General features: G+C 41.1%; 1 protein-coding gene across 4 annotated transcripts; it reads left to right on the top strand.

Moving 5' to 3' along the window:
* Positions 1 to 2,487: 2,487 nt before the first annotated feature.
* Positions 2,488 to 12,380, top strand: maea (macrophage erythroblast attacher). Of its 4 annotated transcripts, none has more exons than XM_004073014.3 (9): positions 2,488 to 2,617; positions 5,558 to 5,740; positions 7,373 to 7,576; positions 7,783 to 7,905; positions 9,641 to 9,717; positions 10,159 to 10,267; positions 11,357 to 11,490; positions 11,628 to 11,823; positions 11,904 to 12,380. In XM_004073014.3, the coding sequence occupies exons 1-9, from the start codon at positions 2,549 to 2,551 to the stop codon at positions 11,997 to 11,999; spliced, it is 1,191 nt and encodes a 396-aa protein (XP_004073062.1). In that variant the 5' UTR covers positions 2,488 to 2,548; the 3' UTR covers positions 12,000 to 12,380. The 4 variants fall into 4 exon arrangements, with proteins under 4 accessions (XP_004073062.1, XP_020562048.1, XP_020562046.1 ...); XM_020706387.2 differs by lacking the exon at positions 2,488 to 2,617 and adding an exon at positions 3,333 to 3,500; XM_020706389.2 differs by lacking the exon at positions 7,783 to 7,905.
* The last annotated feature ends 214 nt before the right edge of the window (positions 12,381 to 12,594 follow it).

The raw sequence follows: 12,594 nt of genomic DNA, 5'->3' as shown, positions 1-12,594 counted from the left end.
GCTCCCCTGAAGTCATAAATACTCTCACAGTGTTTTTCTAAAAGAATATTATATTGTCTTAATAACCTCATTTAAAATGTGCCGGCACAACAGACAGTATATCTGAAGAAAAATCACAATTTAAAAAATATTTTTGTGTAACACTAACTAGTTTGTTTATTTATTGTTAACAAAAGAATGTTGGGAGATATAGATTCCCTTGGCAAAAAAAAGTCATCTATTTTAGTGTACTAAAATAGTTTAAATAAAAAGTGAGGCAATGTACTTAAAGTTTACATTTTATAAGCTGTCTACAAATTGAAATTGCTTCCAATTTAGTGTGAAGAAGTATTCAGTTAGTATACAAACACTACACATGTGGGGGGTATTCCAGGAAGCATGTTTAAACTAGCCTGACTTTAACCCTGAACTCTGGCTGAAATCCACCTGAACTTGCTAACTCTGGGTATGTTGGTTCCAAAAGACCGGATATGAGTTGGCGTAATTACGCTCGACTTGGTAACCCTGGGTTAATGCACGTGCACAGCAGGTACATAAAGACATTCTCAATGGATCACTGATTTCCAGAGTCACCATGGAAACGCGTGGAGAAAAAAAAAGAAAGCGCTATACTTCAGTGAGACGGAGTCTGAGATTTAAATGACGGCGTATGAAGATTATAAGACCATCAAAAAAGTAACACGGCTGCAACATCAAAAGAAAGAGTTTCTGCTTGGAGAAAGAGAACAAAGTAAACGCACGAGTTTCTGATCTTATTTTCCTTGTGACGCATAGATATATAACTTATCCAATTTTGCCAACTTAAATGAATTACTTCTATTGGTAACAAGTAATTGAGTTAAATTTATTCAACCTAATTTCTTACGTCTATAAAACTTAATTAGTGTTTATACAACTCAAATTTACACATTTATCTAACTGTCATATTACTCCAATTCAATTAAATCATTTTCCACCTTAATTAATTATAATTCTTGAAGTCTCTTATGTCTAAGTTTGAGCCTGCAGATATACTCATTTTTATAACAAATGAAAAAAAGAAAGAAACAATTTAATAATATAGCATGTATTCACATATCATTTCTCAAAAATTAAATGTGTTTGTACATTCCCTAGTGGTGCTAAATAAACTCATCATCCTCTCCCTCCCTCTCACTCATGGTGCAGAAATAATTAAGCATAACAGGACAAACAACTAGACAATACACAGTTACAGCTAAACAACTAAACACATTTGGTCAAAAACCCACACTTAAACCCAAATCCGTCAAGACAGGCAAAGGGAATGGTATCCCACAATCCTTTGCGGTGCCAATCTAACAGCAGCACCAAAGTTACACCTACTTCATTGAATTAATTTGGATGAAAGTACCGTAAAATAAATGTCTGATAATTACGTGCTATTTTTAAGCTGAATTAAAAAAATGATTTATCTTAACTAAAGCAAATAATTAAGTTAGATCAAAGTAAAAAAGTTTATTTTTCCAACATCCATATGTGGTCTTATCACCCTCTCATGGTGGAAAAGTATTATCTGAGCTTCTTCATCCACTAAATCATCTTCAAATGGACACGCCATGCTGCTTCACCTCTCTGAAAACAAACTTACCTTCAACTAAACCTGCTCCAGACCAGGTTATGTTCAGAGCATGAGTTGCCAGGGGAACTAAGCATACCCTGAAACATACCTCTGTTTTTGGAATCGAAAGCTGAAGTTATCAACTTCCTTACCCTCAAACTTACCGTGGTAACTGGCATAACATGCTTTCTGGAATACCCCCCATGGTATACTATACCTATACTCAAATATACCTAATATAAAATTCAAGAGTACTCCTTTTTGCTAAAAAAAAAAAGGGCTTCTTTTGATTCTTCTCAAAATTGAAATTGTTAATATTAGGGAGATTTTTCATTATTTTTATTTAACATTTCTTCAGGTTTGATTCTTTGAAAGAAGCTTTTACCTCTTTACAAACAGTTGTACACTTGAAGTTTATTTATTACTTGAGTCTAGCAAGTATACTTTATGTAGGTGTAGCGTTAAGTTATACTAACTAACTCACGTTTAATGTAGTATACTTGCAGTACTCCTCAATAGACTACTTTTTACCAAGAGATACATAACTTTTCTTTTTCGTTTTCTTCAAGCAAACTGCTAATAGGAGACAGATCAGTATAAACATTCAACTTGACCCATAACTTTTTTAGTTATTACTACTTTACTCATTTTGTAATTTGTTCGAATATGAACATAGCTTAAAAGGGTATGTGAAAGAGCTGCAAACCTGTAAAAAATTGCCAAACATACACTTGCAGTTTATCCAAAGAGTACTGACTGTTTTTGCTTTCTTTTATTCCACATGTTTAGGTAAATGTGCCTTGTTTTTGTGTTGGTCAGCCGTCAGCTGACAGATGTAGCCTGCATTCTGGCACCGTGCCACCAGGTGGCAGTAATGAGCAGGGAGCCCTCTCTGGGTGGTTGGAGAAAAAGAGCGTAAAAAAATGAAACGCGCACACAAACAACCACCAGAAAAACCACAGAACCAAGATGGCGGTGCAGGAGACAGCATCTCAACTGTCCATGGCCCTCAAAGTCCAAGAATATCCAACCTTGAAGGTAAAACCTGGAGAAACGGGGGCATAACGAAAGCGCAGTTGTTGTTTTGCTGGTATAGTGTGCTTTACCTTCGATGTTGCCTGCAAAGAAATCGAAATATTTGCTGGTTTGGCGAGGAACTTGACAGGGAGGCTAATGTTAGCAGAAGACTACCCAGGTGGATGCAGTCCAGTGGTTATAGATATTTTTTAAAAAGAGCTTTGTTTATTAAATATACGCCATTACCCGTTGTGTGTTTGTTTTGTTAGCTTTGCACCAGTGTGTTGGTATTCAGAGCACTTAGCTCATCATTCCTGTGGTTCGTTTTTGCGTCACGTTTCGTCGCTGATATTTGTTGAGGCGTGAATAGAGGAAACTGTTGCATTGTTCTTGTTTTTTAAATGTGACAAACGGGTGTTTTAGGTGGAAGTTTGCTTGTAAAACAGCGTGTTCGTCGTGATGCCAGACAGACAGAGACCCGGGGAATAACTGGTGGACTGCGCCTCCTTTTGGAAGCCAATGTCAACCAGATGACATGATGATGATGAAAACGTGATTGGCCTGTTAACGTTAAGCTAGCACGGTTTCCGGTGGCGTGCTCCCGCCGCCACTGGCCGTCCTTCGTCGCGAGCTTCAGCTTGCATTTATTTTTCCCCCACCCGGTGCGTGACGTGGGGCTTGTACATCCCGGTCGCTCGGAGGGGGGAAGCGCAGTGTCATCAGGATTGCCTCGTTTTTTGCTCCTCATATAATGGCCAGTGAGGAAAACCCTGCCAGCCTGCCGCACGCGCGCACCCTTCTTCTTCTTCTTATTCCATCCCACGCGGCGTCACTGCGACACCGCCGCGGAAACGAACCCGGGCTGCTGTTCGAGCCGAAGCGCGCCGCCGCATTCAACCCTGAAGTGAGTACAGCCTCTGAGGAATGAAGAAGAAGCGGCGTTGCGTTCCAGCCTAGGAGGGGGAGGATGCTGTGTCAGGATAGTGGTGGTGGTGGTTTGGGATGCGTCTGCAGCGAGATGATGGGCACCATTTTAGGATGGGGGGGCGATGCAGCTGCTGGTGATCATCAGGATCCATTCAGCACAGGCTGAACATGGTGCATCTGGATGTGTCACATGGACACGCAGTGAAAAGGAAAACGTGTATGTTACACATCCATATGTGTGTGTGCTAAAATGGCTCTGCCTGTGTGTTCAGCATCATGTGTTCAGTCATGTATGATGCAGTGCTGATGGTAGTGATCCAGTATGTTCTGTCTGTCGTCACAGATTACCTGTTGTGGCTTCATTGTAACCACGTTTGCATTGGTTTGCTTTGAGTTTATAGACTCACTCTACAAATTGTGTTTTTAACATTTTCTTGTCTCATTTTTTCTGATGGAGGACCTGAATAAAGAGAATCGCCTTTCTGGGCTTTTCTGTATTCAAACTGTTGGGAATCGGGAGCAGATGAAAAAAAAGCTGCTTAAAAAATGACGAGCATATTTGCAACGTAGAAAACACGCTAGACGTGCCTCAAGCTCCCTGCTCTGCTCCATTCTGATCATTGACTGTAGAAGAGAACTGGACTGAGTGAACCCTTCCACCTGCCGTTCCAGACAGGAAGTTCCTTCTGGCTCCAAGAAGCCACAATCCCATAGACTTCTATAGATGGATAAACATCTTTCACTCCGTCTTTCTTTTGGTAGGTGGTCTCAGGTTCAACATTTGAAGGGTTGGATAGATTTCCCAGAGTCTGCTATCAGTGGGAAGGCTGTGATCCAACATGCTTACGCCTGATTGGCGAGAATGGTTGCTATAGACTCCGACCGATTTGAACCAATCAGTGCTTACCGACGACGTCTGCCTCCTGTTTCTGGTGCAGAATTTTAGCCTAAAGTGGAACTGCCGGTTCTACTGAAAGAGAGGAGGAAGCTGCAATGAATGAAAGGATAGCTGCTTCTGATTTTGATCAATGCATTTCAAATCTTCTACCATTGTTTTTGGATTTTGGTTTACATTTTGCCGGATGTGCATGTTAACTCTAGTATGAAGATGTCTTTGAAAATGTTTAAACTCCAGCTGTGTAGATGCCAGACAGAAGCCTTCTTTAAAACCCCCCTCCAACCATCATTTGATCTATTTGAAAAGCGTTCCCAGTGATCTTTGAATTATGATTATGCCGCTTTTAGCCCAAATGAAAAAACCTGTTATTTTATAGGATGTAGTTTCTGCAGAGCGGCAGGAGTTCATCAGAAATTCTCCTTAGAGTTGTGAGCTGGACTGTTTGCCCGGAGTAGTCCTGCGCCCTTCCTCTCCCCCCCGTTTCTGAGAGCTCTCTGTCTACAAGCTATCCTGCTTGCTAACATTAGCAGTGCAACAAAAAAGATGAGCAACATCAGAGCCATCCAGTCGTTGGGTTTAGATCCAGATTCCAGCTCAGACCAGCAAAACAGAGACGTTCATGGATCTGTTAGTCTGTCAGTGGATGCATCAGAATGGAGCAGAGCAGGGAGCTTGTGACCTGGCCAGCATGTTTTTTACATAACAAATATGATCTTTTTCAAACATGTTTTTGTTTGCATCTAATGCACAACGATTTCCATAAAGAAAAACTCAGAAATGCAAAGTTTTCTTTATCTACGTGCTTCATTTTCAGAAAAAGGCCAGAAGAACATTTCCACTGGAATCTGATTTTTTTTCACTGCAGACAAAGGAATGAATGAAGCTGCTGTCAATCTCAGTTTAAGATAATCATGAAGATTCAGTCCTTTTTTTTTTATAACTAAAATTATGAGAGATTGGTGTGCAGTGAAAGAGGTCATGTTTACACAGGTTTTGTCAGACATTTACTTATATATACTATTTTCATCACAGATTAATCTCCATTCTTATATACTATTAAAATATTAGTTGCAAATTGTTACTATGAGCTGTTGTTTCTTTTTATTTTGTTTTTCTAATATGTATTAATGTGCCAGGTGCCATATGAGACCCTGAACAAACGCTTCCGAGCGGCTCAGAAGAACATCGACCGGGAGGCGAGTCACGTCACCATGGTGGTGGCGGAGCTGGAGAAGACTCTGAGCAGCTTCCCAGCTGTGGACTCTGTGGTGTCACTGCTGGACGGAGTGGTGGAGAAACTCAGCGCACTCAAGAGGAAGGTGAGGAATGCACCCACAGAAACGCTCTGCTGAAGCCTTTCAAAGCTGACACCATCATCTGACAGGCTTTCCAGAACTTTTTTTTTTTTTTTAAGTGTGTCCACGTTGTTCACAACAAGTTGAATTCAAGGTTTCCCTTCTTCCTCTGTCTCTGTGGTTGCCAGTTTTGTTTTCCGACACAACCACTCGCACAAAGACGGCTTTGTGAGGATCATAATTTAGCTTTTCAGCCTTTTGAGGCTCACTTTGGACTGAAATGGATCACAAACAAGGCAAAGCAGGCAGTTAACATTCCTGTCGAGCGTGTCTGGGCCAGCTATTCCTGTGGGAGACAGGAGTTGGTGTTTTTTCTGTCCTGTTTTCAGAGCCGTTTCTAAGACAACCAGTGCTTTCAGATGAGTTCAGTGTGGGTTTACATATAGGAAGAAAAGTCTTGTTTTTACTTTTAGATGAAAGGTATCCTTTCAGACTGTGGTATGGAGTTAGATTCTGTAATGAGGCTGAGTTGGATATTCAGGGAATTATCCATCATGAATACAGGGGCTGAGACAGAAAAGCAAAGGAGGGCTGCTGCTTTTTATTTTTTACCACGTTGTTTTAATCATTGACTGTACATGAAAACTGGACTGAGTGACCTCCCCCTCCTTGCGTTCCAAACAGGAATTACCCGCTGGTACTTAAAATCCTGTAGACTTTTATCGAGAAATAAACATTTCAAGTGGTAGGGGTGTGGCCTTACAACAAGCTCACTCCTGATTGGCGAGCGTTTGCCATAGAAACGTTGACTCAGGCCGACTCTAAACAGTCACTCCTTACTGGCGGAGGAGTCTGGCTCCAACATGGTGACATCCGAAATATGGCGACTGAGTTGACATCTGGCTCCAACCAAATGAAGCCAACCATTTTCTATGGATGACGACTCACTCACTCAGTCCAGTTCTCTTATACAGTCAGTGGTTTCAACACGTTATGTGTTTGTCTATTAATGCGTTTACTCAGCCTCTGACTAACAGGTTATCTGTACTCTCTTTTTTGGACTTTAAATCACAGCAGCTAAAAAACGCACAATGAAGAAAAAAGTCATTTACATTTATTTAACAAAATACGGAACCAAGAACATTTCATCTTGAAATCCAAATATGGAATATATCACATACTTTACTACAGTAACTGTTTAGCTAGATAACATAGCATAAAGAATATGCTAATAAGTCAACTCTCTACATCACTTGTGGTCATTAATCCGTTGAATTCTTCATCCTCTGCGTCGCTTTGAAACGACTCTGCCAAGGCCGGCGTCAGACTTAGCGGCGCTTCTTCTTCTGCGTTTCTGTCACCTACAAGTATGATACGCAGACCTGCTGCTAGTTAGTGGTAAAATAGGAACCACATGGCCCTATTGTGTTTTTTTTTTAATCACGTACTTCGCTCCTGAGTACCGGTTGCAGCCCCGGCCAAAGTATACAAAAAAAGCCACAACAACTTATGCCCTGAAAAAAATACACTACTGACGTTGAAAACTTTATTTTTCTTTCCAACTTTGCCAGTATTCACTTCCTATCTTTTACTTATTGTTGTTGGTTTTTTTTGTTGACCTCTTTGTGGGTTGATGTTTGTATGTGTCACCTGAAGGCTGCAGAGTCCATACAAGCAGAGGACGAGAGCGCCAAGCTGTGCAAGCGCCGCATCGAGCACCTGAAGGAGCACAGCGGTGACCAGCCGGCTTCAGTCAACCTGTGGAAGAAGAAACGGATGGACCGCATGATGGTGGAGCATCTGCTGCGCTGTGGCTACTACAACACTGCTGTGAAACTGGCCAAGCAGAGCGGCATCGAGGTCAATATGTGGACTACTGTTGTTCCTTAGTTTTAGGACAACTAAACATGGAGATAAAGTTCTGCATTCAGCACACGGGCAGACATTTACACAATTACATGTTTTAGGAGGTCAGAGAGAAATGAACACGTTTTCCTGTGATGTTCTGCTTCTGTGTGACGGCTCCATATGTATACGTTAACACAGAGCCTTTGTCGTGTTCTCAGGATCTGGTCAACATTGAGATGTTTCTCACAGCAAAGGAGGTGGAGGAGTCTCTGGAGAGGCAGGAGACGGCTACTTGTCTGGCCTGGTGCCATGACAACAAGTCCCGCCTCCGCAAAATGAAGGTAGTTCAGGAAACTGAAGCGTTTTTGAAGCACCGCTCGGAAGAAGAGGGCTTTATTGAAAAAAAGGGTGTTACTTGGTTGAGACAAAGTAGAGGTTAAATCTTTAGTTTAGGATGATTTGTGAGGTCGACATAGTTTTCTTCATCTATTTTTCTCTGCAGGCTAACTGATAAAAACATCATCTGCTCAGACCTGAGGTTAGAGATGTGCAGAGTTGAAGTACCTGGGCTCAGAAAAGCAAATTACTGTGACAAAAGAGGAGAAGAGATGAGTTGCAGAAGGAATGAGAAACAATAGAGAATCTAAGTGCAAACGTCTGAGACAGTTTTCCTTATATGTGGGATTTAGAGTCAGATTCAAGTTCCAAAGACAAGACAGACAGCAGAGCAGCTGATGTCCATCTCTGTTAGTGAAGGATCCAGCAGAACTAAAGGACTGCCCTGGTTAGATGTTTTCTTTCAATAAAAAGAAAAAAAGATGGGTTATTTTGAGATGTTTGGAACTTGTGCAATGGACCACAGCCACAGAGCTGCCAGGAAGAAGGAGAAAATGAGGAGCAGAGAGGAGGTTAAAGGCCGCTTTCCGGCCAGGATTCTTTGTCTCGCTCTCTGCAGGAGCAGTGGCATTTCTGGCAGAGCAGTTTCATACTGTGAAGAAGTTTGAGTCCAGAACTCCTTTGAAATGCCTCATAATACCCCCCCCCCACGTGGTCTGAGATAAAAACAGCAACCAAGAGGAACCAAATGAAAAAGTTCAGCTGCGTTTTCTCAGATTTAGAAAACTCTTCCAATCGTTTCTGCATTTTATGAGCTTATTATAGGAATAAACATAAATGTTTAACGTTAATGCTAACATTTCATTTAGATGTCATGGTACTACCATATACTATTCCATATATTTTTTGAGTTATCTAGATTTACAATTCAGTATGACCATTTAAAAACTAAACCACTGCATTTTCAATTGTTGTGGGTTTTTAATGTAATAATTCAAATAACAATGCAATTTGCAAGTCAGAATGCAATTTGCTTTTATTTTGAAAATACGTTTTCCATATTTACTATACAATATTAGAAAATGACTTTAAATTCATTTCAAAGTAATCTATTGAATTGTAATTCAAATGCCAAAATGGATTTGTGTCTAAATTCAAATGAAATTGCAAAATGACGCCCCCTGGTGTTATGCATTTTCACTTGCATAGCATTACGCTTTGTGTGCCAAAAAACAAATAGAAATGCTGTCAGACGCTCATCAGGGCGGGGCCTACCACCTCCCCTAAATTTGCTAAATCCCGCTTCCAACTTCCTACCTGAGATCTGTCTTTACGACGGAGTGAAAATCCTAACTAACACAGACGATGGAAGATTTCTCCTCCTCTCAACTAAACGGTGTGTCCGCCCTCATTCATGTTTTATTCTTAAAATTGTCATATTCAATTGTAAATCTTAATATTTAAGAATTCTAAACTGGAAAATGTATTTTCATATTCCAAGCCTGAATTGCATATTGAAATTGTCAATTGAGATTTGCATATTACTTCAGAAAAAACGTCCAGAATATTAACATTTAGATAACTTTGGATTTTTTGTCTGAGAAGCTTTATAACCGAATGTTTAGCCGTCCTTCATGTGCCTGTACGGTCTTACAAATGTTCAGACAGTAAACAAATTCACAACAACAACAACAAATACCTGAATGAGTGAGGGAACAACAGCATCTTCTTTTTTCTCAGAGTTGTCTGGAGTTCAGCCTCAGAATCCAGGAGTTTATTGAGCTCATCAGACAGAACAAGCGCATGGATGCAGTCAGGTACTCCTCGGCAACACAAGCACACATCTGCATCCTAAGTGTGCTAGTCCGTGTCTTTTAACCGTCACTGTGAGCAGAACATAGTTTAACCCCTTCACGTCATATGTCGCTTATTTGCAACGTACCATTCCAGAAGTCCACTAAATTTAGCATCGCCCTGAACCGAAAAAAAACACTGAAGAATATTTTTATAAATTTGGAAGTAAAGTTAGGCATGAAGGGGTTAAAGTCCCACTCCAATCATCATTAGATCTATTGTAAAAGTGTCCCCAGTGAGAACAATAATAGGAAGAAACACTCAGAAAGGCAGTCTTAAGCTTTTCTTTGTACAAAGTCCCCCGTCATCAGAAAACTTCACAAGAACATGTTAAAAACAGCAAACCCCGTTTCTCGTTGGAGTGTGTCTTTAAGGCTTCCCGTCACGGGGCTTGTTTGTTTCAGGCATGCACGGAAGCACTTCAGCCAAGCCGAAGGGGGACAGTTGGATGAGGTCCGGCAGGTGATGGGAATGCTCGCTTTCCCATCAGACACACACGTCTCTCCTTATAAGGTAACATTGATTGTCTTTTCATCCGTTGTTGGGTGATACTTCAGCCCCAAACATCCATCCAAACAGTTGGAGGAACCTTCATATAACAGTTGTTTCCATCCTCCAAGTGTTTGTTTTTCCTGAACACTCAAGACTGAAGGGGACGATTGTATGCAGATGACACACAAGAAGTAATGTATGATTACTGAATACGATCAGGAAGGACAGTGATCCTTTTGGGACAAATGGAACCATCCTTAAAAATGTTTATTTTTATATAATTTTCTTTGATGTGAGTGTGAAGGTGGGATGCTCAAGCCAATGTTTTAGTAGAATTGAGTTTTTCCTTACAGAGAAGGAGGGTCTAAGGGCAGGGATGTCCAGTTTAGCTTACTCATTTTAGTTTAGCAATCAGCTATTGCATTCTATAAGCGATATGTTTTGTACAATTACCCGTGTGAGTGGGTGCAGGAACACTCTGGAGGAGAGATGTGGACTTAACGGAAGCTGCACTACAGAAATACAAGTTCAGAACCTGGCAGCAGAGGAAAGGAAAGCGAATTGGGACGTAATGTCAGCCATAATAACTAAGAGCAGTTCTGTTTCAGCTCTTAATTCATCCAGCAGCTCTAAGATTCCAAGGATTTTTGCCTCTGGCATTCCACAATGTTCTGCATGAGCAGAAACGACAGTCTCTCTGTGGCTTTCTGTGGTGCCTCCTGCCTCCTCTTTGCTCATATGACTGCATTCATTTGGATGTAAAGTTGTCTGTTAACACCGGGCTTTCCGGTGTGCTGAGCATAGATCTAAACATCTAACTAAAGGCTGTTCTGTGTTTCATAAAGCACATTACCGTGGTAATTCATTTTGACTTTCTGCCAGACATGCCTATGCTGCCTATTAATCAACAACAAAAGTGGAAATAATAGACAAATCTGGTTTGTTTCGTGTATGTTATCAAGTTTCCTAATGTCCAACTCATGCAAACCTTTTGTAATACCGGCCTCAAGTTAATGATGGGCTCCCAGTTTATCATGTTTGTGTTTGGGGAAGATTTATAGAAGCAGTCATTTGTGAAAATGACCGTATCCTTCTTCCTCATTCCACCAGGATCTGTTGGATCCAGCCCGCTGGAAGATGCTGATTCAGCAGTTCCGCTATGATAATTACAGATTGCACCAGCTGGGCAACAACTCCGTCTTCACCATCACTCTCCAGGCTGGCCTGTCTGCCATCAAGACACCGTATCCTTTGGTTTTACGATTCAACTCCTGCTATTGTGATGATTTCAACTGTTAAACCTGCTAAAGATGCAAATATAAGTCGGGTGAAAGAACTTCCTGTAAAAGGCACAAACTGTGATCCTTAATGCCCACCTCAGTCAATGCTACAAAGAGGACGGTAGCTCTAAAAACCCAGACTGCCCCGTGTGCAGTAAATCTCTGAACAAACTGGCCCAGCCACTACCCATGGCTCACTGTGCCAACTCTAGACTAGTGTGTAAGATCTCTGGGGAGGTTATGAATGAAAACAACCCCCCCATGATGCTGCCTAATGGATATGTCTATGGCTACAATGTAAGTACGCTTGAAATAAGAGCGGCGTCTGACCACGAAGTTCCATCAAACGTAATGATCTGATTCTTTTCCTCCACCAGTCCCTTCTGTCCATTCGCCAAGATGACAAAGTGGTTTGTCCCAGAACCAAAGAAGTCTTCAACTTCTCTCAGGCGGAGAAGGTCTACATCATGTGATCGCTCACATGGCTTAAGTGTTAAAAAGATCAAATATGGCCCAGAGTCCATCTCCTGTGATCAGGTCTGCCCTGAGCCGACAGTGGAGCTGTGATCCAGTGCCCTTCCTCCATTTGCAGGTCTTCAACGTCCCTTTGCCACTAGGTGATCGAGTGCCCCCCACCCCCTTCCATTTTTACCACACAGATACTGGGCTCTTGTTCTTTCAGGCTGTTTTAGATGTGACTAGAAGGTATTTGATCTGTTCAAGCACATGGACTATCAACATTTTCATGATCTCATAGGCCTTTTGTTATCAGGAGTGAAGACTGATGGGATTGAAGTTCTGTTAGATAAATGTTCTGATTTTACTAAAACAAAATAAAAACTTGTTGATCTTAACTTTGGCTTTTGTTTTCTTTTAACTTAAATGCCAACAAATTATTAACTAGTATTTGGTATGATTCCTATTTTCCCAAATGGATCGAGTTTAAAAGACGGTTTAGTTTACTAAAATGACACAAAATAACGTGATTGTTTACTATTTAATGCTGCTTTACGTAATGATACCAAGAGATGTAGATGTTATTAAGGTAGATGAGCCTCATCAACACAA

This window comes from Oryzias latipes, chromosome 10 (assembly GCF_002234675.1).
Source record: "Oryzias latipes chromosome 10, ASM223467v1".
In the NCBI taxonomy this organism is placed as follows: Eukaryota; Metazoa; Chordata; class Actinopteri; order Beloniformes; family Adrianichthyidae; genus Oryzias; species Oryzias latipes.
The sequence above is the reverse complement of the archived record's forward strand: the minus strand, read 5'-3'. Positions and strand labels throughout refer to the sequence as shown.

What these genes read in the sequence shown, in the direction of transcription:
- maea (XM_020706387.2), top strand. Translation starts at nt 3,348, where the DNA reads ATGGCCAGTGAGGAAAACCCTGCCAGCCTGCCGCACGCGCGCACCCTT. An exon ending in CCGCCGCATTCAACCCTGAA is followed by an intron (nt 3,501 to 5,557) that starts GTGAGTACAGCC and finishes TTAATGTGCCAG; the next exon opens with GTGCCATATGAGACCCTGAA. An exon ending in CTGTCTGCCATCAAGACACC is followed by an intron (nt 11,491 to 11,627) that starts GTATCCTTTGGT and finishes TGCCCACCTCAG; the next exon opens with TCAATGCTACAAAGAGGACG.